Genomic DNA, 27,021 nt, shown 5'->3' on the forward strand with positions numbered 1-27,021 from the left:
ACCTGTCAGTGCACACAATGGAGCATCCGGCTCCGGCCGCACGCTCCATTGTGTGCAGCGGGGAATTTGGATGCGGGCACGCTTGGGGGACGGGGCGGGCACTTCAGCAGCAGTGAAGATAATTTCTGGCAGGCATGATCTCTTACACTGGGCATTTCATGACCAGGCCAGGTCACGGAACGGCTGGCGTCTTACGCCACCTGAACATGGCCTGTATCTGTATTCCAATCAAGGAACTTTATATTTCTCTACTTTCTCTTCTCTATTTCTCTTCTTTCCTGCTCCCTCTCCCTCTTAAATTTATTACTAACCCTAAAAACAACTCCAATCCTTCTCAAGACAGATCAGCTTTCTGAATCAGGATCCTGATTTACAGGATTTACAGGATCCTAAAGGCCTAAAAGGTGCAATCCTCTCCACTGATAGGTGTGATGATCCACAGCTCCAATAAATTGTAGATACTTTATTGATGCATTTAAAAAAGTGAGAAAAAAAAAAACAATTAATAACATCCTGACGCATTTCAGGGTGCCCCCTTAATCGTGATTAAGGGGGGCACCCAGAAATGCATTGGAGTGTTTTTAATTGTTTTTTCAATATTTTAAATGCATCAATAAAGCATCTACAATTTTTATTGGAGCTGTGGATCATCATCACTGCATCTCTACTGGAATACAGCCCGAGATCAGTTTACGTGCTACTGTTTCTGGGAATCCAAGTGTGTCCGGGATATAATTTGGGGTGAACTGACAAATCTAAAACCATACATAATGAACAATATAAAGATTGTCAACACATCTGGGTTTTCAAGATTCCAGATTCCGTTTGTACCACACCAAAAAGGTAATGCGAGCACCCACACAGTTATATAACAAATAACAGGTGCAGCAAACAGTAAAAGTGGCCTATTTTTCTCAAAAGTACATACAGAATCTGTTGTGCTTAACTGGTATGCATACACCAGGACAAATACATTTTCTACTTCACTTTGAAGGGTAGATGATCAGTTTACACATTTTAAGGCTATGTTCACACACTGTAAAAACAATGGCTGTTGTTGTTGTTCATAACAACTGGCGTTTTTTGCACAATGGCCGTTGTTATATAATACAGCCATTGTCTTTTTTGAAAGACAATGGCCGTTGTAATTTTGAAAGAAAATAAAACAATGTGTGAACAGGTGAAAAAAATGGCTGCATCTTTCCAAGTCATGTTCATTATCTGGATGGTTGTAATTATTTTTTTAAATTTTTTTTATGCAGTGTACAGTTTGTGCATAAAAGGCAAAATGAACATAGTGCACATCATACTAACTGGGGACTCCAAGCCCCCTGTGTGACATATACTGTACTATAGATATTGCGGAGCAGGGATAGAGCTCATCACACGATAACTGAAAACTATGGTCCCAAACAGTAACAGTCTTCTAAAGATGGAGGAAAATGAGAAGGGAAAGAAGAAGAGAGGGGAGAAGATGGGAGGAGAAGAAATGAAAAGATAATAGGAAAAAAAAGGGGTGGAAAAAGGGATGGAGTAAGGAATGGGCAATTACCTTATTGGGCTAGAAGGGATTTAAATTCATCCCATGAATTAAACCCAGAAATACCAAGTTCAGAAGAAGCGGGGGTTCTGATTGTATAGCTGAGCCCTAAAGGGAACCAATTAGCCCAATTGGGCTGATATGTTTCCCTGGAGCACTGTATACAGCTTCTGAGCAGCCCGCTGCACACACCGGCCGCGGCTGCAGCTGCAGCAGAAGCTGGATACCGGAGGAAAAAAAGAGATTTTTATTACTGGGGTTCATGGCAGGTAGAGGCGGGGAGGTAGTCATCTGAGCGGCTCCCGCCCGTGTCTAGTCACCGCTCTCTGCCTGTCAGTGCACTCGCAGGGGAAGATTGACAGGCAGAGCGGCTGTTTTTTTTTTTAATCATAATTAGATATTTTTAGTGGTCAGAGTGCTTAAACTCCCGTACATAAATATAGATTGAAAGGATAACATGCCAGCCGCCTTCAGTTATCTTTAGAATGGCTATATCATTGGGTTCAATATATATCAGTCTGCAGTTATATGATCCATTTATGTTTCCATAACACACACAGTTATTGGGGTCAGATGCAGGTGTGATTTTTACCGTGTTCGGAATGCATTCCAAATTTATATGTAGAAACCCAGCCTTAGGAAATTGCATATAATACAAAATAACAACATTTTTACCATGCATCCGTCCAAATGTAGAAAAAGTGCAGGGAAATACGCATGAGCTGTAGAAGCTGTTACATACATAATGTATACTGCAATTCTCATTGGATCACAGTATTAGGTATACTTTATTTACAGGCACCTTCCAGAATATAAATCTCTCCAGTTGATGCAGTGCAGTTTCCCTAGAATAACATTGAAGTTGGCGCTGTGCCTGGAGAGGGTTTTAATGGATCACTGGTTGTAACTACAACCTATAGGGCCACATTTATCATCCGGCGGACGGATGATTTTTGGCGGAAAGTGTCGATTTGCGTATTATTTTATACGCAAATGGCCGATTTGCGAATAAAATAATCGCAAATCGGCACTTTCCGCCGAGTACGCCAGGGGGCGGAAAGGGGGCGGGAAGTAGGCGGGAAGTGGGCGGAACGGAGGGCGCGGACTCAGAGTCCGCGCGATTTATCATCCGTTCCGCCCAAATGTACGCCGAAAACCTACTCCAGTCCTCAGCTGGCGTAGGTTTTCGGCGGTGCGCACCGGCGCGCACAGGATTTATGTACAGGCAGTCCGCCTCTACATAAATCCCCGTACCGCCGGAGCTGCGGGGGCATTTTTAAGTCCGGCGTAAAAAACGCCGGACTTAATAAATGCCTCCCATAGTCTTGTGATCTCATTCAGTTACGATACCTCCCCATTCCTTAGGATTATATTTTTTCTTAATGATTAAAATGTTGCCCTGCCCAAATACTAAAATACAAATTATTTAAAGGGGTTGGCCACTTTATAGTAAAATTGTGTACAGTATTAGTAAATGTACTCACTGTATATTCTGACAGCAGATCCCTGCGTGCCTCGCAGCGCTGATATCAGGCTGCCCTCCTCCTGGCTGTGCCATATTGCTCTGTATACTGAATTGTTATTCTGTCTGTAAGATGGCCGAGCATCTGCCAGTGGTTTCTGCTGTTTATGTCTGTTGCTCTGGTTCCAGCTTTGAATCCTGCTGAAATCCTGCCTGCCTACTTGTCTCCAGCTGCACCTCGCGCTCCGCCACTAGCAAGCAAAGCCAGGGGTAGCGACCTAGGGGGCCGCATGCTGTAGCAAGTCCAACCCACCTTGCAGTGGACCCTGGTGAAAACCTGCAGCCCCTTAGACTCTGTTCCCTGGTGCAGCTTAGCCATCGCTAGTGGTGGTACAGCAGATCCATGAAGGATCTTCAAGGTCCAGCAATAAATCTCTACAGCACCAGTTGTAATCAGAGGATTGTCTATTCACTGTACTACAAATCCCAGCATATTCTAAGAGCTGTAGACTGTCAGTAAATGTTGGAAGTTGTAGTGTCTGCAGCTGTTATAGTTGGAGGATCCTAGGTGTATTGTACACTGGATGCTGTATGGAAGATCAGAATGCATAGCCCCCTCTGTGCAGCATCCCCCAATACATAGCCCCTCTGTGCAGCATCCCCCAATACATAGCCCCTCTGTGAAGCACCCCCACAATACATAGCCCCTCTGTGCAGCATCCCCCAATACATAGCCCCTCTGTGAAGCACCCCCCAATACATAGCCCCTCTGTGCAGCATCCCCCCCCAATACATAGCCCCTCTGTGCAGCACCCCCTCAATACATAGCCCCTCTGTGCAGCATCCCCCAATACATAGCCCCCTCTGTGCAGCATCCCCCCAATACATAGCCCCTCTGTGCAGCATCCCCCCAATACATAGCCCCTCTGTGCAGCATCCCCCAATACATAGCCCCTCTGTGCAGCATCCCCCCAATACATAGCCCTTCTGTTCAGCATCCCCCAATACATAGCCCCTCTGTGCAGCATCCCCCAATACATAGCCCCCTCTGTGCAGCATTTCCCCAATACATAGCCCTTCTGTTCAGCATCCCCCAATACATAGCCCCTCTGTGCAGCATCCCCTAATACATAGCCCCTCTTTGCAGCATCCCCCAATACATAGCCCCCTCTGTGAAACTTCCCCTAATACATAGCCCCCTCTGTGCAGCATCCCCCCAATACATAGCCCCCATCTGTGCAGCATCCCCCCAATACATAGCCCCCATCTGTGCAGCCTCCCCCATGTAGAATTAAAAATAAAATAAAAAAAAGCCTACTCACCCCTCACAGTGCTCCCCAGCAGTCTCTCTCCCTCCTGGAGCTCTGGTCCTATGCAGTGTCCTGGGCTTCTTTCTTCTTCATGCCTCCTGGCCACCACTCCTTGTTCCTCCGCGCCGGTTTGTGCGTCCAGGAAGTGACGTCACCGGGAGGAGGACGCTCTAGCAGACGCGCCTGAGCGTGGCACGTCTGCTTCTATTGGAGGGTGATTTAAAGGGGCAGAGCAGAGTGGATCCTGCGGCCGCGGTCCCCCACAAACAGAATGTTGGGCAGGGCCCCCAGAGAGTAATACAGTGCTGCTGCGTCTGAGGCTAGGGCCTAGTCAGGTGATGTCAGCAGCACTGTATTACTGTCTGGGGCCCAGCTGCCAGACAGTTAGTGTGCGGGTGGAGGGATCCTCCGGTCCTCTGGTGGCCCAGTCAGACACTGCTATTGTCTAACAGAGGAGAAGCGTAGTGGGCTATGTCCTCACTTGTTAGACTAAAGCTGGGTTCACGCTGCATTTTTCCTGTCCGTTTAACAGAAAAACGGGAACAAATTATTAAAAAAAAATAATAATTTTAAGGGTACAAACACACACATTGTATACGCAGCAGATCTGCAGCAGATTTGGTGGTGCAGATTTGATGCTGTGTTCAGTTATTTAGATCTAATCTGCTGCGTATCGCAGCAGTAAATATGCTGCATACTGTATACGGTGTGTGTGTTTGTACCCTTAAACTTATTTTAAGGTGCATTCACACATACAGGATCTGTAGCAGATTTGTTGGTACAAATATCAATGTAACTAAATAACTGAACACAGCATCAAATCTGCTGTGGATCCTGTGTATGTGAACACACCCTTATAATGGAAATCAATGGAAAAACTGATCCAAATGGATGCACATAAATGCATCTATTTTTCGTCCTTTTTTTTTTAATTAACATATCTGTAAAACGGACACCAAAAGCGCAGTGTAAACCTAGCCTAAGGGTGCTAACACACACGACCGATGCGCAGCAGAAAATTCACTGGATTCGGTGTGTGTGAAGCTACCCTTTCAGTGCCTGCACTGCCGATGCCTCACCTCTCAGACTTACCATACCTACACTGCTCTGCGAGACAAAAGCATATACAGTGGTGCCTTGGATTACAAGCATAATTCGTTCCGGGGCCGTGCTTGTAATCCAAATCCACTTTTAAACCAAAGCAAATTTTCCCATAAGAAACCACTGATATGCAGACAATTGGTTCCACACCCCAAAAATATTTATTTATTATTATGAATAACATGTAGAACAGATGAAACAAACAATGAGAAACAGCAGAATATGTTATATTATAAGTTAATGTACAGTAATGGAGAGGATGGGAAACACAAGGGCTGATAGAGACTGCAGGGAGCATGAAGGAATGAGCAGGGCAGATGTGGGCACATACATGCAGCACTCTCTGTCCGGGGAGAGAGGGGTTACAGCTATGAAGAGATTACCTCCACAGTCCTGTCCCCTGATGTGAGCCCCAGCCTGAAGTGGATCTGCCATGATTTGGAAGGTGAGGGAGACTTCCATGGTCGGTGTACAGTGCTGTATACCTCGCTATGCAGACAATGCCCCTCCCCCACTCGCGCTCCCATCCAGTACAGGGAGCTCTTAAACCAAAGCAATGCTCAATCCAAGTCAGAATTTTGAAAAACTGTGAGCTCTTAAACCAAAATGCTCTTAAACCAAGGTACCACTGTACACAGGACTTTTAAAGGGTTATCCAGCGCTACAAAAACATGGCTCTTGTCTCCAGATTGGGTGGGGTTTTGAAACTCAGTTCCATTGAAGTAAATGGAGCTTAATTGCAAACCGCACCTGAACTGGAGACAACAGTAGGGGGAAAAGTGGCCATGTTTTTGTAGTGCTGGATAACCCCTTTAAGAACTCTTTTACCAATAATGCGTTCAAAAACGATGACAATTTGCGATATATAGCATGCATACTGGCTAAACAGGTCACTACTGCTACATTTGAATCTAAGCTAATGGACAAAAATAAAGATGTGTTAAACACAATTTCGAATCAATTACAGAAAGAATTGAAAATGTCTGCCCCAGTGTTTTATATGTTGGTATAACTTTGGGTCTATTTACACAGAAAGATTATCTGACAGATTATCTGCCAAAGATTTGAAGCCAAAGCCAGAAACAGACTATAAACAGGGAACAGGTCATAAAGGAAAGCCTGAGATTTTTCCTCTTTTCAAATCCATTCCTGGCTTTGGCTTCAAATCTTTGGCAGATAATCTGTCAGATAATCTTTCTGTGTAAATGGACCCTAAATTGTGCAGCATACTGTACATAATAGTCATTTTCTTTCCTACTGTTCATCAATGCAGAACAATGTTCAGGTTGTAAAGTGTCAGTCTCAGCTGTGATTATTCTTTAGGGATGTAGCACAGGTAGGAAGGAGGAGACTAGGCCAGGTAACAAGCTGTGCTGTGTTATTGGTGACGAAAGGCTCTGGGCTGAGCCACAGCACAGTCAGTTGTATGAAACTGAGAGCTTATTGTGCAAGGGCTGTGAATGAGAGAGGAGTAGTTTAGGGAACAGAAGTGAATCAGTGGTACTATTCCTGTTACTGAAACATGCACAAATGTATAGACTGCTCTTCTTAGTAGTATTGCCTGTTATACAGGCTGCCTCTGAAGGTAAGGAATTTCCCCATTTATTACTATTCAATTAGACTTTTACAGAAGGCTTTAAGTGCAGGGGGTTGTAAATGTGGTTTATTATGTGTTATTAGCGCAAATAATCAGTAGTGAAGGGATGCTCGGACTTTATACATAAAGGAATGTTTTGTTTTGTTTTTGTGTGTGTGTGTGTAAGATGACATGGATGTATCTCTGCAAATTTAAGAAATGCTAGATATATTCCTTTTACATATATAGATAGAATGATCTTATGCTCCAGAATACTATGGTTACCAGAAGTCCTGTGTGAGGCTGGATTAAACTACGCCATTTTGCTGCCTTTTTCATGGTGGCGTGTTTTTTGTAGGTTAAAAATGCTGCGGACAGCATTTTCTTTTTTTCTCAAAGCCTTTTCTATAGGACTTTAAAAATTTCAGGAAAAAAATAATGTTCAAAACATTATAGGCTAGAGAACTCTGAGCCTGAACCCAGGAGAGGATGTACTAATACATTCTTCAGATTTAGCATACAACTACATAAAATCATTGTTCATGCTCTGTGATAGATTTGATGCATGTTGCTAGTCATGTTAGGTACTTCCAGATATATCTTTCAACTCTTCTAGGCCAAGCCACCTTTTGTAAACTCTTTTAGAAGCAACTTATACACTCATGTCACGTATGCCAATTTTTTGGCACCTTTTGCTCACTGAATATACTGAGCTTGTGAAGTAGCCCTGAAGTCACTGATAACATAAGTGTGTAGATTTTCTTAAAACCTAGGTAATAAAGCTCTAAATATTTAAACTTCAACTCTGCTACATCTGCCTTTGAATGGTTTAACAGGTGATATCCCTTTGTATGTTTCACTTGAAATGAAGTTTGAAATGATTTATCCCATCTGGTAGGATGACTTAAAAATAACTAGTTTGCTTTTCTTTGCAGGGCACAGCTGGGCATATACTGGTGAGTGCCAAACCTGGTATGGGATTATGTGATTGTAATAATTATAAAATTGTATTTGATTCTGTATCTACTTTAGAAAAAATTTAACTCATTCTGTAAATTAAGATTAAGAGAGTTTAGTAGATATCTTGTAATGTTCTTAGCATCTCTGTAATGCTAAAAATTGCACATGGTAGTGTGCAAGATAAAGTCTAGATAGACAGGAGGACATTATTGGAGACTACCATTTTACATGGTACTCATTTTAAAGAAAAAAAAATACACTACTGTGTCATGAAAAAGGTGAAAGAGTTGCTTGGCAATAAGCCCAAACCAGAAGTGAGGTACAAATATTTCTATTATAGCTTTTCTCCAAGTAGGTTCCACTCCTACTTGGGCATATGAATACTCATGCAAAACACTGACCAAAATACTTCTACACAAAAGTGGCCTAATGGGGGTGGGTCACGCACTGCTTTAGTGGCAGTTTTTAATTTTTATTTATTTTTTTTTTTTTTTTTTGAGTCAAAGACAGAAGTAGATCCATGCTCGAGTCCATCTGAACCCGAACTTTCGACATTTGATTAGCGGTGGCTGCTGAAGTTGGATAAAGCCCTAAGGCTATGTGGAAAACATGGATATAGTCATTGGCTCTATCCATGCTTTCCAGACAACCTTAGAGCTTTATCCAAGTTTAGCAGCCCCCGCTAATCGAATACCGAACGTTCGGGTTCGGATCGACTCGAACCCGGTTCACTCATCTCTACAAGAGAAGTAAAATTTGTTTCTTTGTTTTGTATTAAATTAAAAATTCCTTTTAAATCCATTTCTGGATTTTTGTAAATGGGTTATTTAATTCTGGATAACTCCTTTTAAAAACTGCCACAAAACGCTGTGTGTAAAACCCCCCCATTGGCATGCTTTATCTACTAAGTAGTTACCATTTGTTTGGGTGGTTCTTGATTTTTTGCTGTATTTCTGGGCACCCCTGTCTTGGCACTTTCACCATTCACTGCATTCGGAGTCAAATCACAACCTAACTGATCTCCATCCCTTCCATTAGACTGAAGGGGTACCTTGTTGGATAGAAGTCCTGTCCTAACTATAGTCTCTTTTAATTTGGTGTTTGCCACATTGGATCTGTTTCCAAAGCAGAGCTCTGTGGTGATCCAATGGCACTTTTCAGTATTTATACAGGGTTGCTAATACAACCATTTACAGATGCATGTTGTATTTGAAAAATTTCGTAGAATCCTAGATAGTCAGTATTTGTAAATGAACATCCTGAATCGCTGATTAGATGCTGAGCCAGAGGTCGTACACTTGTGATCTAGGCCAGTGCTTCTCAATTCCAGTCCTCAGGCCTCACCAATCGGTCATGTATTGAGAATATCCCATACAAAGCAGCTGTGCACTAAGTATAATTATGTAACATGTAAAATACTAAGGAAATCCTTAAAACCTGATCTGTTGGTGAGACCTAAGGACTGGAATTGAGGAGCACTGATCTAGGAAAAGTTGTTTACCAACCAGCTGACTATACCAACCAGCTGACTATACATATTAGATGAAAGGTCGCTGAACCAATATGTCTACACTGGTCTTCTCTGGCCTTTTTAAAGGACAAGCTAAACACCGCACCCATTAAAGCCACTACCAATTACTGCCCAACCCAATAACTAAAAGGCCTGGTTCACATGTCTGTACTGCTGTCCATGGCTGTGGACCCACAGCTAGGGACAGTAGTATGGATGTGCATCTGTAGCCATACGCAAGTGTACTGACCCATTTGTAGGTGAATGGGTATCTGTGCCACAGCTGTGGTCAGTAGAGATGAGCAAACCTCAAACATGCTCGGGTTTGTCTGAAGACAGTGGCTGAAGTTGAGTGCAGCCCCAGGGAGCCCTGGAAAACATGGATACAGGGTATGGCTATATACATGTTCTGCAGGCAGCCTTGGGGCAGCATTGAACTTCTTTAGCCACCGATAATCAAATGCAGAACGTTCAGGTTTGGGTGAACCCAAGCGTGCTCAAAGTTAATTCATCTCTAGCAGAAAGTACTAGGGCCTGCCAGTGTTTTTCTTTGCATGGTTCATGGCCCCATAACACCTACAAGCATGTGAATGGGGCCATAGAAATTAATGGGCCCGTAATCTTCCCACAGAAAAATCTGGATGTGTGCATGTACTCTAAATCTGACGTGTCATATATTAAAACAGCAGATAATGCTTACAGATGTACACTATTTTTAAGGTAACGCTACATGATTACCATAAAAAAGGAGTTGGAATTTAAATAATATTAGTAAATAACTTGGATTTGAGCTGATATGTTTTACAATGTGTGCTTATGATAGAGCAGTATGAGAAAAAATACATGCAGCTTTTTTCAAGCGTGCCTCAGTTATATGGAAATAACGACCATTCTAACCTCTATGTTAAAAAGTTGAAAAGTGTGTTTCTAGTTCTGCCTTGTTGCTAGCATCAGTGTGGAGTTATTGTATTCACTGTTACTCCAACAATAAAAACATCCATCACTGTCCTCTGTACCTTCACACCCATCAAACTACATTTTTTAAATCCGCATTGGAGACCTTACACAGGTATTTACATTATACGAAGCTTTATAATTCATGGAAAAACTGACTCCTTTACAATGCCCCATATAATATGTCTATGTCCTGTAATAAAAAGTGAGAGAATAGTTTCTGTAATCCCTCACATTCACAGTACTTAAGTTATAGACTTCATAAGGTTACATATTAACTGCATGCAGAAAATGTTTTGTAAAGGACATGGATTCTTCCAATATTTAGACTGCAAATAAAGATGAACAAAAGTTGTCTGCCTCATACAATGACATTATTTTAATTTATTGTCTATAGATATTACCACCCCATTCCAGTAAAAGGGAGATTTCTGTTGACCCAAAGATTTAAGTTGGAAGCTAAGGGCCCTATTACACAGGGTGATAATCTGATTATCACTCCGTGTAATAAATGGATACAATTAGCCGATTACAATGTATTTTGGTTCCGGCCTAAAATCATTGGCCGCTGATGGTGCATCGCTACTTATGATAGAATAAATATGTAAAGAAAATAATAAAAGTTCATACATGCCTTTCCACGCTCTCACATGCAGCTGCTGGGAGAACAGAAGTGGCAGTCTTTTAAGTGACAGGTTGCTCAACCAATCACTGGCTGCGGCTCTGTCATGTCTTAGCCAGTGATTGGCTGAGCGGCCTGTCACTTCAGAGACCAGCTCCGCAGTTCTCCCGGCGGCTGCGGGCAGAAGCAAGGAAGACACTGGGCAGCTTTGTGGTGTGTGTGTCTATTATATATATATATATATATATATATATATATATATATTATATATAATTTTTTTTGTTTTTACACTAGGCTAATTATGTCCACGCAGCCCTTGCTGCACAATAGTTGAGCCAATTAATAGGCTCAGTAAACGAGTACTGATCTAGCAGATTGGCACTCATTTACTCTACTGATCAGGCTGTCGCTGTCAGGATGACTCTTCCGTATTTGTGGTTGGGTAGGGATTGCCAAACACAGACCCTGACCAATTACATCTTGGGGGAGATTTATCAAAGGATGTAAAATTTAGACTGGTGCAAACTGGCCACAGCAACCAATCACAGCTCAGTTTCCAGCTCTGGTGAAAGGAAAGCTGAGCTGTGATTGGTTGCTGTGGCCAGTTTGCACCAGTCTAAATTTTACATCCTTTGATAAATCTCCCCCTTATGTTTTTCTGTTTTATGCTATGTTCACATAATATACATTTTATGACAACAATGGCTGTTTTAAATGAAAACAACGGCCATTCTTTCATAGTGAAATGTGTTGCATTGAAGTCCATGCAAACAACGGCCATTGTTCACACAATGTATTATTTTTTTGAGTACCAAATAGCCATTATCCTTACGTTGTGTGAACATGGCCTTAAGGGAACTCTTCCTTTAAAATCCCTTAAAGTCCTGATACAAATTCTTAGGCTATGTTCACACTACGTAAAACAACGGCCGTAGTCCTCGCTGCAAAACTACGGCCGTTGTTTTGAGGTTTATAAACTTGGCTGCAATATATACGAACTATAGTCGTACAATGCACACTACGTATCAAACAACGGCTGTTGTTTATACGGCCCCGTGAAAAATGAACATGTCAATTATTTCCAGCTGGTAATGCTCCAACAAGGGCCGTGGATTTCAATGCGGCTGCGAACGTAAAACTTATATCAGCCGAATTAAACTTTATTTTAATGTAAAAAATGTTCTGAGTGGTTTCTCTGGCTGGGCGCAGTATTTAAAGTAAATGACCTGTGTCAGCCCGCTTAGAAACATGCTAGGAAGCAAATTTAAACAACGGCCGTAGTTTCACGACTAGCCCGTATGCTCGTATTTCTATGGCCGTAGTTTCAGGCATATGTGTCCGGCTGGGTGAAAACAATGGCCATTAATTTATGCTGTGTGAACATAGCCTTAACATGTGAACATAGAATGTAGATTAAGGTAGAAAAAAAATGGTGTTAAGCAAGAGAAATGGGCTTGGAGGTTATCCAGTTCAATTTTATTCTTTATGTTTAAGTGTGTCTATGCATTTTATTTTATACCTTTTTAACCTCATACAGTATATCAAGTTAACATTGGTTATTATATGTTTTTCTCGGTTAGTGAGATTTGTGTTTTCTGGGAGATGTGAAATAGAGGAATTAACTTAAAAGTAAAAATTAGTTGCCTCTGAGTCTTTCCTCATGCAACATCTAATAACCTCCCTCCTTTATGTGGGTGATCTCAATTTCTAAATATATGTGGCAAGTATAAAATGTTTTACATGGCAATAAAAAACCCACAGCTACTCTGGTGTAACATTAGTGGGAGTCTTTTATAGCAAATCCAGAGCCAGACCCTCCACAAACCGGTAGTGGAAAGAAATGCCTACTTGCTAAGTGCTGACTGGGAAGAAAGGCCTATTGAGAAGGGAACTTTTATGTGGATGATAATCTTTAGCTTAAAGGGAATGTGTCATCAGAAAATATTTTAATATTTAAATGTTTTAAACATATTTTGTCAGAATCTGACTTTTTCTCTTCCAATTTCCCACTTTTAATATTGATATTACTATCGATATAACATAATCCTAATATCTTGCCGTTTTCATTTTCACCACTAGGGCTAAAACAAAGCTGAGACTTCCTGTTGTATCTGTGGTGATAAGAGGAGGCTGCTGTAAAGTGATCTGTACAGCATTAGGGCCCTATTACATGGAGCTATTATCTGCCTAATCAGACAGAATTGGGCAGATAACGCCCACTGTACTGATCATCCAAGAAACTGATCATCCTCTTTCAGCAGGTTTAAAAATCGCTGCTGCCTGCGCATCACTCCGTATTATAGGAGGTGCACTGTTGGTGGTTGATGAAGCGGTATGTAAAAAAAATATAAGTAATACATGGCCATTTCTGAAGTGACAGCCTGCTCAGCCAATCACTGGCTCTGGCGCTGTCCCATCTCGGCCAGTGATTGGCTCAGCGGCCTGTCACTGTAAAGATGTCAGCAGCGGCTGGGGGAGAGGCCAGAAGGACACTGGAGAGCATGGACATGTCAGTATTGCTTTAATATTTTCTATATATACAGCAAGGGCTGCATGGACATCACTAAAAATGTCTGTGCAGCCCTTGCCGCAAAATCATCAAGCCATGTAATGAGCTTAATAAGCAAGCGGGCGATTTACAGCTAATGTCGGACCATGTACTATGACCCATACAGTGACAGGTGACACCAACAGATATTATCAGTACAAGACAATAGCCGCTTCCTGTGGAATGACCTCTTCAGAGGTCACAGAGTTCACTTAGTGATATCTGACTCTAATCAGTAAAAGAAAATCTAGGTGATACATGCCCTTTAATCTAGCTAGAAACATAACAGGTTTACAAGAATACTTGAATCTGCATATTGGTCTGCACGTATTTGCGGTACAGACAAAGCCTGTTGTATCTGGAATCATCTGGTAATTTGTTAGAATGTGTCTCTTTAAGGCATGATGAATCTTTCACCTACAGATGTATGTATGGGCAGTCTGGAGACTATGCTGCAGTGAAAGGATCTGCTGCACATAATCATATGTTATGTAAATAGCTTGGATTGCTACAAGTTACATTCCAGCAGAACTGTTGCTGGTACTAGAAAATAGCGTGTGTCTGATTGGCCAATGTATATTGTGTAAACTAGCCACAGAAAGCAGATTTTCATGAAGTAGTTGATTTTCAGAACTACATAAGTCTACTATTAGGGTTTATACATACATATGGCAAGCGGCCTGCTCATTGATGATGTTTTTTATTTTTTATTTTTGTCAGTTATTTTAGGCGTGCAAAAGTGCAGTCAGGTGATGAAACTGAGTTTCCCAGCTAACTGTTGCCCCCTTTAAACATGCAAAAATATTCAAATTGTTTGATAAAAACTCAACTGGTTGGTAAAAACTGACTTTTTTTTCAAGCACATAGCCCAACTCGAACCCCCTATCCTTTGTGACCATTCGCCATGCATATGAAGTTACACGTACAAAGAGAAATTCCTTTTGCTCACAATAACTCAGACTAGGACACTGGGGCCTTTGTCATGGGTGATACAAAGATCTGTCTCCTTCATTGGTTTCAGTCCATAACAAATACTTCTAATGATTAGCAGCCAGGAAATAGTCCTTTTATTCTTTACTGCATCGTCATCCTATATACAGAGCAAGGGCAAATTTGTTTAGCAATGTCCAGGTAGGATATAGTAGTGTTCATTGTAAATTAATGCAATGCATTGCAAGCTTAAAAGAATAGACAGGTACAGTAGGTAACTTATTTAATTGTTGTCTATATGGAAATTAATCAAATTTTTTAATTTACTTTCATAAGGAAAACTGCACTGATATCTCTATTCCAGACCCTATGTCATTGTCCTGGCACTCCCATTTCTGCATTCGTTCCAACACAGATCAAGCCCCCCCCCCCCCCATGTTGGTGATGTGTACGCCTTGACTCCATTGGGGTAGAGGTAGAGGTACCAGGATCGGGAGTGGGGGTCTGGAATGGGGACATAATTGCAGTAATCTAATTGAAGGTACATTAGTAAATATATACTTTTCATATAGGCATGTATTTGTATTTAAACTTTACAGTATTTACAGTTAATAGGCATTGCATTGTTTGCCACGATTGTCAGTCTCTCGCTGTGTTATACAACAGTCCCTCTTACAACTAGGCAAAGAAAGCAGAGATTTTCTAATAGACAGAAGGGTGATAATAAGCCTACACTGCTGGACTCGGTAACTGAAGTGTTAAGTAGATTTAACTATATCTCCATGTAACTGGTAGGATTATGATAGGGAACCCACATTTTCATTAGCATTTTATTAAGTGGCTTCTAAATCTTCCCATAGGCAATGATGGTGAGAACAGCTGGCCATCAAAATATAGCTTTTGTGGTGGTGTCTACCAGTCTCCTCTGGATTTTCATGGCAGCATCCTCCAGTATGATTCTACTCTGAAACCCATTAAACTGTATGGATACAATGCCTCCAGCACAGATTTCTTCACCATATCCAACAATGGGCATACAGGTACCAAGGTTAAATTGACCAACCATCTGCTGTTACTGGAGACAAAAGGAACTAAAATAATTTACGATTTATCATAGTGTCTATGTCCCTGCTTCCAAGTATGTACATGGAGATCCCACCTTTCCGCTACATTGCTTCCCAACTTCACTTTCATTGGGGCAGCCTGAGGGATCATAAAGGGTCAGAACATTGCATTGGAGGCAGAAGGTTTCCAGCTGAGGTAAAGTACTCCATTCCCTTTTATATAGCAATAGGAGGCCTAGTTTCTGCAGAATTTGTTTTATTTTTTAATGGAACAATTTTAGAGGAAAATATGACTCCCTGATCACTTATTTTTATTTTGTAGTCTTTATTAGATGGAGCGATAATCTGCCTAATCGGCCTAATTTGACAAATTATCGCTCCATGTAATAGGACCCTTATACCTTTATGCTTCAAAACACAAACCCTGTTAAGAGCGCTATACAAGCTATAAAGGTTAAAGGGGTACTCCAGCGGGAGGGGCTATTTTGGGATCTGGCCGGGGAGGAGGTGGCTGAGAGAAAAGACATTCACTCACCTCCCCGGATCCAGCGGAGGGTCCCGTATCGCAGCACTCCGGTCCCCGGTTCCCAGCAGCTTCCTGGTGTCTGACGCGGGCTCGAGACGTGACATTGCGTCTGCTCAGCCAGTCAGTGACAGAGGCGGTATCTGAGCGGACTTGAAATGGATCCCACCTCTGTTACTGACAGGCTGAGCGGTCTTGAGACGTCACGTCTCGAGCCCGCGTCAGACACCAGGAAGTGGCCGGGAACCGGGGACTGGAGCGCCGCGATTCGGGACCCGCCGCTGGAACCGGGAAAGTGAGTGGACGTATTTTCTCTCAGCCACCTCCTCCCCGGCCAGATCCAAAAATAGCCCCCCCGCTGGAGTACCCCTTTAACAAACATAACAATACAAAATCAAAAACATATTACATGAATAGGGTAAAAATGGCAGACTGGTACAGAGGAATAGCGGTCCCTGCCTGCGAGGGTTTACAATCTAAAAGGTACGGGGAGGTAGACAGTAGATAAAGGGGCAGCCAGTCAAAATGTGCTGCAGAGTTATTGAAAGTTGTGGCCTAGTTTAGAGATGTGTTTTCAGGTTGCTTTTGAAGGTCTTGATGGGGGTTGAGAACTGTATGTGTCAGGGTAGTGCGTTCCAGAGTATGGGGAAAGCTTGGGCAAAATCTTGGAGGCGGTTGTGTGAAGTACAAACAAGGTGGGAACAAAAACTGAGGTCATTGGAGGATCAGGTTGCATGCGGGATGGTAGCAGGTAGGGATGGTCTGAACCGAGTTCGGTTCGGGTTCGCACGAACCCGAACTCTCGGTAATGATTCCCGCTGTCTGCCCGCTCCGTGGAGAGGGTGGATACAGCGGGAGGACCGCCTGGAAAACTGGGATACAGCCATAGCCATAGGCTATATCCCAGTTTTCCAGGCGGTCCTCCTGCTGTATCCACCAGCTCCACGGAGCAGGCAGACAGCGAGAATCTGATGCCGAGCGTTCGGGTTCATAGGAACCCGAAAATCGGCAGTTTCGGACCATCCCTAGTAGCAGGATATCAAGGCAGAGATTGATGGAGAGGACAGGTTGGGGATGTCCTTGTATGTTATGGTCAACAAATTAAAATTAATTTGTTGTCAAAAGTATAGATGGAGAAAAGAAGAGGCCTTAGGACGGAGCCTTGGGGGACACCAACAGTGAGAGGGTGAGGAGGTTGTGTGGGAGTGGGACTGAAAGTGCAGCAAGAGAGGTAAGAAGAGATCTAGCAGAGAGACAAGTTAGTGATATTAAAGGAAGTAAGAGTTTGTAAGAGGAGGGAGTGGTCAACTTTGTCAAAGGCAGAGGACAGGTTAAGGAGAAGGAGCACAGAGTATTGGCGTGAGTAGAGATGAGCGAACCTCGAGCATGCTCGAGTCTATCCGAACCGGAGCATTCGTCATAGCGGAGGCTGCTGAACTTTGATAAAGCCCTAAGGCTATGTGGAAAACATATCCATGTATTAATGTTTTCCAGACAGCTTAAGAGCTTTATCCAACTTCAGCAGCCCCTGTTATGCCTAATGCTCGGGTTCGGATGGACTCGAGCATGCTCGAGATTCGCTCATCTCTAGGCATGAGGCTTTAGCAGTTAGCAGGTCATTGGCCACTTTGGTGAGGGCAGTTTCTGTTGAGTGGTGGGGGCAGAAGCCAGATTGCAGGGGGGTGAAAAAGTGAATTGGATGAGAAGTAGGAAGACGGTAAGGCAACCTTACCCACAGTTCCAGGTACACATTAAGGGATTTCATGTTGCACCTGGGCCTATGTATGTGTGAAAAAATCTGATTTAATTTCAGATGCATATTCTGCATTATAACTCAAAGTATGCAGATGTAAGTACAGCGATGGAGGCTGCAGACGGGTTGGCTGTGCTTGGAATTCTTATTGAGGTAAGACCATTTATAGGGGTGTGTATTTTTTTTTGTTTGTTTTTTAATGGCTAGGTTGATTGTTGAAAATGTAATTTCTGCAAATCCTATGAGCTAACCATAATATTATGTTGCAGAGATGTGTAACAAAAAATAACTTATTCAGTCATTCCTTATGGTATTGTTTAACTTTTAGTTTGCTAGAAAATCAGTTGCTTGTATGATTGATTATATTGATTTAATTCACATAAAATATCATGATGTAGAAGTGGAGAGCAATGACTAGAGATGAGCGAATTTACAGTAATAAACACAGCTAATCGCTTTGTTACCTCTGCAATCCGCCCATTACTATTACTGTAAATACGCTTATCTCTAGCTATGACCATTTGGGCACCATACCCTAAGTTAAATTTCTACCTGAAGCTAAAGCTGTGCCAAAATAAGGTGAGTGAAGGCCCCCAACAATTCTTTTGGAATCAGAGAAGGGGTTAAGACCCTATTATACAGGCAGATATTAAAGGAGGAAGCAAGCACCAACCTGTCAGGTCAGTGCTTGTTTGCTTCTTGTTCTCCGCTTGCCACTGGTGCTATTACATGCCCTGACAGAGAGCGGGGAGCTGCAGAGGAGCTGCCCTGACTATCTTTAGATTGTCCATAGGAGATAGCAGCAGTCTGCCAGACCGTCGATACCTGCATTTTCTTTCAATGTGTTGAAAGACAATAATCAGCCCACATTGTGCTTGTTGGCTGATGGTTGCCTTTTAACACTACCTTTTATACCGAGAAATTATTGGCCATAATGGCTAATAATCGGCCAAATACAGACAATAATCGCTTGATGTAATAGGGCCTTAAGTCATAACATCAGTATAGTACCTTGCATTCTATGCCTACAAGGCACTCCCATGCATGTTAAATAGTGTGGGATGGAAACATTTGGACACTGTATAACACTGGCCATACATCTCCACAAACACGACAAGTGGTGCAGCATTATTACCATTTATTTATACCATTTATTCATTTATTGCAGAGAGGTTCCTTTAATCCCGCTTATGACAATATAATTTCTCAGCTGAAACGTATTGAGTACAAAGGTAAGTAAATAGCACGACTATTTCAGTCGTCGACTACACAGGACTTCCTCCCAATTTCTATGCCATGTAATAGTACAGTGAAAGTGGACTAAACAGGCTTGTATCGTGTTGGCCTGATGAATTATATTGTTTACTAGTATAAGTGGCAGAAGGGGTTCCTGATGCACTGGCGTTACAAGGTGCTATGTGCAAAAGCAAAATGTTACAAAAAGCCCTGCTGTTGGCATAGTGCAGGTGGTGTGGAGGACTGCAGCTTGCAAGTACATAGCCCAAGCTTTGTGTGGCTTTTTCCCTCCCTCTCTCATGCTCATGGTATGCCCCATCCCTACCTCTTGTAATCAGTATTGCCGAGGCTGTTACCAAAGATGGATTTCCTGTAATGGGCAGTAAACTGCAGATTTCAGGGAAGAGAAACAACATTTTATTATTAAAATGTAACTTTTTTCCTTTCCCATCAAAAGAAGATTGCATGTATGTCTGTAATTGGGACCTAGTTGCTAACTTAGTGTGAGGGTCATCTCTTATACAAATCTGAGAATATGCCATCAGTGGTGATACATAAGGTGGAATCCTTTAAATCACCTATATTAATGGCCTATTGGTTTTCCAGACTTATGGTGTGTTTACACAGAGAAATTTATCTGACAGATTTTTAAAGCCTAAGCCAGGAATGCATTTGAAAAGAGGAGAAATCTCAGTTATTCCTTTATGACCTGTTTCCTGTTTATAGTCTGTTCCTGGCTTTGGCTTCAAAGATCTGTCAGCTAAATCTCTCTGTGTAAACACATCATAAGAGAATAGTGTCTTGGCATCTAGGTGCTCTGGCATCACATGTAAAAGCAAACCTGTGGCTTTACACTGGGGCGACATGTTTGCTGAACAACATACAGTATGTGTTAAAATAAAGGCTACCATCAAGGGAGAAGGGGGAAACCTTTGCTTTGACTCTTTTGAACAAGTGTTTTGTATTCTATGCTGTATAGTCTTCACCTTCTATCATGTGTAAATTTTGCTTCTACTGTAACTTTCCAAACTTTCTCTCTTACAATACAGGGCAGAACATTCAAATTCCAGGGTTCAATGTGCAACATCTCCTTCCTGAAAGACTGGATGAGTATTATCGCTATGAGGGTTCTCTTACAACCCCTCCCTGTAATCCTAGCGTATTATGGTCTGTTTTCCGGAATCATATGTTAATTTCCGAGGAACAGGTAACTTATTGCACTGTGCACTGTGTAGTAGTCAATGTACTGTATACAACTAATTGATTGTTCTTTCAAATTGGTAGCACTGAGAAACAGATTGTCAGCAGAGAAAGAAACTGGTTCATCTAGTCTGCCCTTATATTTTTTATCATTTTAGCATAAATATGCATTTATCACAGGCATGTTTAAATTCAGTTTTCCCCTATCCACAGGGGAAAAGTGAGAGAGGGCGGGGGGGGGGGGTTGGTCCGATCTGTGTCATTGTTACAGTCCTCAGAAATGCTCTTCACTTTTTAGTATATCTTCTCATTCACGCTTTCGAGACTTGTCATGCAAATTTTTGCTCAATATCATTTTAGCCATCACACATAAGACAATCATTCGAGATTCATATTTATTATGGATTGTGCAGCACTTTGATAACTTAGCTGGACATATTAACGTTCTAATCTGCTATAAGAACAAAAAAACATATGTATGGAATGACAAATTTCACACTTTAGTTGTTTACATTATATGCCACACAACCTCCACCATTTTCAAAGTTCATCTTTGGACCCTTCTAATTTGCCAATTTGTGGGTGAGGTCTACAACTGGACACAGAACTGGACATAGTATTCCAGATGTGGTCTAACTAGAGCTCTATACAGCAGGGTCACAATCTCCCTCTTCCTACTGGTTGTACCGCTAGCTATACAGTCCATGATACAACTATCTTTCCCTACTGCCTGGCTGCACTGTTGGTACATGTTGAGGCTGCCAAAAATCACTACCCCTTAATCCTTCTGTTCTGAAGTCTCTATTACCGGTCCCCATACACTTATGTTGCAAGCAGTGGGTTCGGTCATCAGTATGAAGTATACAGGGCTCTCTGTGTAAAAATGGTCTTAGGCTGATACAAACACGTGTTTGCATTAGTATTATGGCTTCAAGTATCGGCCTGACTACTGGTTTAATAACCCAAACTGGCAGCAGCACAGCAATCTATTAAATGGTGTCCATAATATGGATATAAATTGTGACTATTTTATTTGTGTGAAATTGACCTTGGGTTAGAATTTCAATTGCAGTGTTTGTATCAAGGGGAAATACAAAATCAATTAAAGCAGCAATGGTGCTCCTGTTTACTGAACTCCACTGTGGTCAGGCTCTAGTCCATATTCAAACAAATATAGGAATCTGCAGACTTGATCTGCTTCTTATTTTCCATACATGAGATAATACTCACGATACAGTTGTCTTTACCAATATTCTTTTATTTCTTAAGAGCACTTGTCAGATACAGTAGATAACAGCTCACAAAGCAAGAAGTCTCACTTTCCAAAACACCCAGAGATGCTGCTCTGCTGTGCAGTGCTTTCAAATGTTTGTACAAAACTCAAAAAAGTTGCACATTTTTGTGTTTGCAACAATCTTACACCTACACAAAACTATTCATAAGTTTGTGTGTGTGTGTGTGTGTGTGTCTGTGTAACCTAGACAAGGAACTGTCAACAATGGAAGGGAACGAGCTACACAAGTTAAGGAATGGGTCTTGTTTGAACTGGTTGTGGCTCACAATCATACCTTAATCTTCTAAGATACTTGTTTGTGTATGGAGAACTTGTACTAGAACTATTGTACTAGATTTGTATCTAACAAAAATCCTTTAAGTTTAACTTTTTAAAGCGGTACTCTGCTTGAAAACCTCTACTGTCTTGTAGCTTCAACTTTTAGAGACAGCCCTGTATTGTACAGAACAGAACAGTTCTGCTCCTATACAGATGATTGATAACTACAGAAGGTTACAGCAGGAAGGTGACCGACTGGTGTCTGTGTCTTTTCGGGAAGGTAAGAATTGAGTTATTCAAGGAATTTACATAGAAGCTGCCTTTTGGAATGCTCTCATGAGAATTTCTCTTCTTCTAGGCATTGTCCTTGCAGTCACATTGGCCTGCTTACTTGGATCTCTAGTCATTATTGCAGTGACATGTTGGCTGTTTCGTAGGAAAAAACGGTAATTTTTGTGTTTATTCAAAATCAGAGGTGATGTAATTGTGTCCATAACCAGATATGAACAAATATAGGGGTAAAGTCAAACTTCTCAAACTGCTTAAAATAGATGCATTTATTAGCCTAGAATATATGTGATAAAGCTGACACAGAACATGAAGAACATGTTGATACCTTACCATCCTATGTCTATAAAGCCATTTAATACATCCATAGAGTTTAGAGGCTGTGAATGCCTTTGCATTGATATTCATGCAAAACAAAGCAACTTTCTAAACGGTAATAAGAAATATTAGCTACAACTCATTGAGAGAGAGAGAGAGAGATGTATCCATCAGACAGCCTCTGTTAGAGATAACAGCAGGAGGGGGTGTTGCACAGCAGCTTAGATCGTAGACAGGTGAGAGAAACCCTGAAGGACAGCTTGCTTAGGTTGTAAAGAGGGACAGCCTTCTGGGGAGAATCATATAGGCTGTGTAGGATGTAGAGAAAATAGAGCTTACACAGCATGCTAAGTAAGCAAATTTTTAATACAGAATGTATTGGTTTCTTTCTTACCATGTTAAGTACAAAGAAAAAAAAATACTTTCTAACCCCTTAGGGACCAAGCCTATTTGGACCTTAATGACCAGGCTCATTTTTCAAAATCAGACTTGTCTCACTTTATGCGCTTATAGCTCAGTGATGCTTTAACATATGCTAGCAATTCTGAGATTTTTTTTTTTGTAACATATGGTACTTTATATTGTAAAATTTGGTGACTATCTTTTGTGTTTTTTGTGAAAAACATAAAAATTATGAAAAAATTGAAAAATTTGCACTTTACAAACTGAAATTCTATGCTTCTAGAAAAAGAAAGTTGTATCACAAAAATTAGTTACTAGGTCACATTACCAATATGTCCTCTTTATTGTGGCATATTTTCGTAAACATATTTTACTTTTCTTGGGTGTTACGGGGCTTAGAAATGTATCAGCAAATTACCAATTTTTCGTGAAATTTCCAAAACTAATTTTTTTGGGGACCAGTTCTTTTTTTAAGTGTGTTTAGGAGGCTTGTATACTTGAAACCCCCATAAATGACCCCATTTTGAAAACTAAACACCCTATGGAATTAATCTAGGGGTATAATGAGCATTTTAACCCTACAGGGGCTGGAGGAAAGTATTCACAATTAGGCAGTAAAAAAAAATGGAAAATAGAAATTTTCCAATAATATATTTAAGATTAAAGTATCTCATTTTCATAATAAAATGAGAGAAAATGCACCCCAAATTTTGTAACTCAGGTTCTCCTGAGTACAACGGTACATAAACCACTGTGTGGGCACACAGCAGGGCTCAGAAGGGAAGGAGCGCCTATAAGCATTTCCAGTTCAGATTTTGCTGAAGAAGTTTCTGAGCGCCAGGTGCGTTTGCAGAGCCCCTGTAATGTCTGCAGAATAGAACTCCCCCAAAAGTCACCCCATTTTGGAAAGTACACCCCTCAAAGAATACATCTTGGGGTGTGGTGACCATTTTGACCCCACAGGTATTGGAGGAAAGTATTCAAAAGAAGACAGTAAAAATGAAAAAATAGAATTTTTCCAATAATATGTTTGTTTAGTTTGAAATTTATAAATTTTACGAGGAACAGGGGAGAAAATTGACCCCAATATTTGTAACGCAGGTTCTCCTGAGTAGAACGGTACCACATATGCGGGCGTAAACCACTGTATGGGCACACAGCTGGGCTCAGAAGGGAAGGAGCCCAAATTAGCATTTTCAGTTCAGATTTTTCTGAAGTTTCTGAGCGCCAGGTGCGTTTGCAGTGCCCCTGTAATGTCTGCAGAATAGAAACCCCCCCCCCCAAAAGTCACCCCATTTGGGAAAGTACACCCCTCAAAGAAATCCTCTTGGGGTGTGGTGAGCATTTTGACCCCACAGGTATTTAAGGAAAGTATTCAAAACTAGCCCGTAAAAATGAAAAAAAATTTCCAATAACATGTTTGTTTAGTTAGAAATTTCTCAATTTCACTAGGAACAGGGGAGAAAAACCACCCAACATTTGTAACGGAGCTTCTCCTGAGTACAACGGTACCCCATATGTTGGCATAAATCACTGTATGGGCACACAGCAGGGCTCAGAAGGGAAGGAGTGTCATTCTAGTTACAGGCAATCTGGGGGTGTTCACTGGCAATCTGGGGGTGTTCACTGGCAATCTGGGGGTGTTCACTGGCAATCTGGGGTGGGGACGGGCAATCTGGGGTGGCGACGGGCAATCTGGAGTGGTTGACAGGCAATCTGGGGAGGTTACGGGCAATTTGGGGTGGTTGCAAGCAATCTGGGGTGGTTACAGGCAATTTGGGGTAGCTGATAGCAGTCTGTGGCAATCTGGGATGGTTACGGTCTGTCTGCGATGGTTATGGGCTATCTGGTTTGGTTAAAGGCAATCTGGGGGGGTTACGGGTAATCCGGGGCACTTGATTTTGGTGACAGGGGTAAAAAAGTGCTGGCACCATTTGGAACAAGCGATCAGCGGTATATAGTATATACCGCTGATCACTTGTACTGGGACCACACCGGGTGGTCCCCGATCATTGCCCCATGCTCTCCGTCACCTCCGGTGGTGGAGAGAATGGAGCATTGATCATTTTTAGGAATCCATCACTGTGAACAGAGTCTGTTCACAGTGATGGCAGGCAGCCATCTTTGATCAGATGGCCGCCCAGGGAGGGGAGGGTCAGTGACCAGGTCACTAGGGTTAATTCTGGGGACAGGGGGGGACATGTTTTCATCTCCTCTCACCGTGGATTCACTGTGAGAAGAGATGAAAGCATTCAGCTGCGCTGGCAATGCACGTTACCGGTTGCCGTCATTATACTGTTAATAACGGTGAGGGGACTGGCCGGGACTGAGCCCACACTCTGCCCCAACCCCTCAGCTACCTCCGGTAGCTGAGAGGAGGGGGCTGCGGGCATTACCGGCGCTACTGCACTATTCTGCATCATCGCCATAAAGAGTTGATGGCAGCAGAATAGAGCACATTAGTGATCGCCGTAAACATCCGTGTCGGCGGTCATTAATAACATAATACATGTATTCTCTGGGACACTACGGTTACGGCGATACCACATTTGTGTAGGTTTTTTTTTAACTATTATCACTTTGGCGAAATAGAAACTATCTTCCTAGTGCAAGATCCATAGCCTTCTTATCTTTTGCGCGACAGAGCTAGTTTTGGGCTTATTTTTTGCGGGAAGATCTGTAGTTTCTATTGATACCACGTTTTATATGTATATGACTTTTTGATCTCTTTTATGACGTATTTTCTAAAGTGGATTGATAAAATACAGCTATTCTGGTACTGTTTTTTTTAATTTTTTACAGTGTGTCGTGCAGTATAATTTTAATATCGTTTTGTAGATTGGGTCGTTACGGACGTGGCAATACCAAATATGTATAGGATTTGTGTTTTTGATCTTTTTTGTGTAACTTTTTGTGTATGGGGAATGTAATGCATTTTTATTATGGGGGGAGGGCTGGGGGGGTATTGTGTGTGTTTGGTGCACATTTTTTTTCACTTTTACACCAGTGTACATTACTGTACACTAGTGTACTACTGAACAGTGATTATTGATCACTGATCAGTAATCATTGATCACTGATACAATACACTGCATTACCGATGTAATGCAGTGTATTGTATACACTTTCAGACAGGCATCTGCTCGGCCATACCTCTGTATGGCCGAGCAGAGGCATATCCATGGCGAGCCCGTGGGGACCGTCGGGTGCCAAACTTCTGATCAGGTCAATATACCCGCGGTGCCGACCGGAACCCATTAGATGCCGCTGTCATGCTTTGACAGCGGCATTTAACGGGTTAAACTGTCCGGAGCGGAAAATCCTCCGCTCCGGACAGTTACAGGGGGGGGGATCAGCTGTCACACTGACTGCTGATCCCCCGCTCTGCAGCCGCCGCCGGGCGGCAATTTATTCCGATGCGTAAGCCGTTAAAAGGCGTACGCATCGGAATAAAGCCCATTAGTGGCCGCCGTGAAAAGGCAGCATGGCGGTCACTAAGGGGTTAAAGTTGTTCTTAACCTTTTAAGAATTATTTACCTAACATGAGAATAAAAGAGTTATGAGACATTCATGACATGTATATGGTGTTGTAACATGTAACTCAGTCCATGACACCAGAATGGCTACCCATTTTATTATGCATTGTAGTTATAGTGATAAAGTAGTGTCGAGTCCACATAAAGCATTAGAGTTCATGCTTCCAGGGCTGTATTTTCTAAGTAATTTCTTAAGAATTTCAGTCCTGTGTTTTCATACTTGCAGTATTACAAAGCGTCAATCAAACAAAAATTGTACTAGCTGATATTCTACCCCAATGGTATAACAAGCAAATGCAAAATGCAATATATATGGGGATAACCTACTGGGTGCCACAATAGCAAAACAATACATATACACCTACAAAAAATATACTGTACCCAGATGTAATATAATCACAAATGAATTTTTATTGATAACAAAGACATGTATAAAAATACAATAAAAACACAAACTGAATCAGAACGGATGATTACAAAAAACATGGGTAAAGTGCATATACTAAAGTGCCGGCATGTAGCAGGAATGTGCAAAAATGCAAGTGCTGTAAGTACTGCAAGTAAAGTGCCTGGCACAATAAATAAATGGGGTCTACATGTTCAGCAAGGGTTCATTACAGTGAGCAACATATCCCA

At 41.8% G+C, this 27,021-nt stretch overlaps 1 protein-coding gene across 2 annotated transcripts in view; it reads left to right on the plus strand.

Annotated features, from left to right (window-relative positions):
- Nucleotides 1-27,021, plus strand: part of CA12 (carbonic anhydrase 12) — a 56,962-nt gene that overhangs the window by 28,295 nt on the left and 1,646 nt on the right. Inside the window, exons 1-9 of one of the 2 annotated variants that reach the window (XM_069980618.1) lie at nucleotides 6,874-6,998; nucleotides 7,925-7,945; nucleotides 15,374-15,553; nucleotides 15,631-15,773; nucleotides 17,914-18,006; nucleotides 19,022-19,085; nucleotides 20,139-20,296; nucleotides 21,995-22,121; nucleotides 22,200-22,287. In XM_069980618.1, the coding sequence (XP_069836719.1) occupies nucleotides 6,944-6,998; nucleotides 7,925-7,945; nucleotides 15,374-15,553; nucleotides 15,631-15,773; nucleotides 17,914-18,006; nucleotides 19,022-19,085; nucleotides 20,139-20,296; nucleotides 21,995-22,121; nucleotides 22,200-22,287 (929 nt within the window). In that variant the 5' untranslated portion in view covers nucleotides 6,874-6,943. Of the gene's footprint in view, nucleotides 1-6,873; nucleotides 6,999-7,924; nucleotides 7,946-15,373; nucleotides 15,554-15,630; nucleotides 15,774-17,913; nucleotides 18,007-19,021; nucleotides 19,086-20,138; nucleotides 20,297-21,994; nucleotides 22,122-22,199; nucleotides 22,288-27,021 lie in introns of those variants that run through there. The other variant, XM_069980629.1, reaches the window with a different exon arrangement.

This window comes from Dendropsophus ebraccatus, chromosome 1 (assembly GCF_027789765.1).
Source record: "Dendropsophus ebraccatus isolate aDenEbr1 chromosome 1, aDenEbr1.pat, whole genome shotgun sequence".
NCBI lineage: Eukaryota > Metazoa > Chordata > Amphibia > Anura > Hylidae > Dendropsophus > Dendropsophus ebraccatus.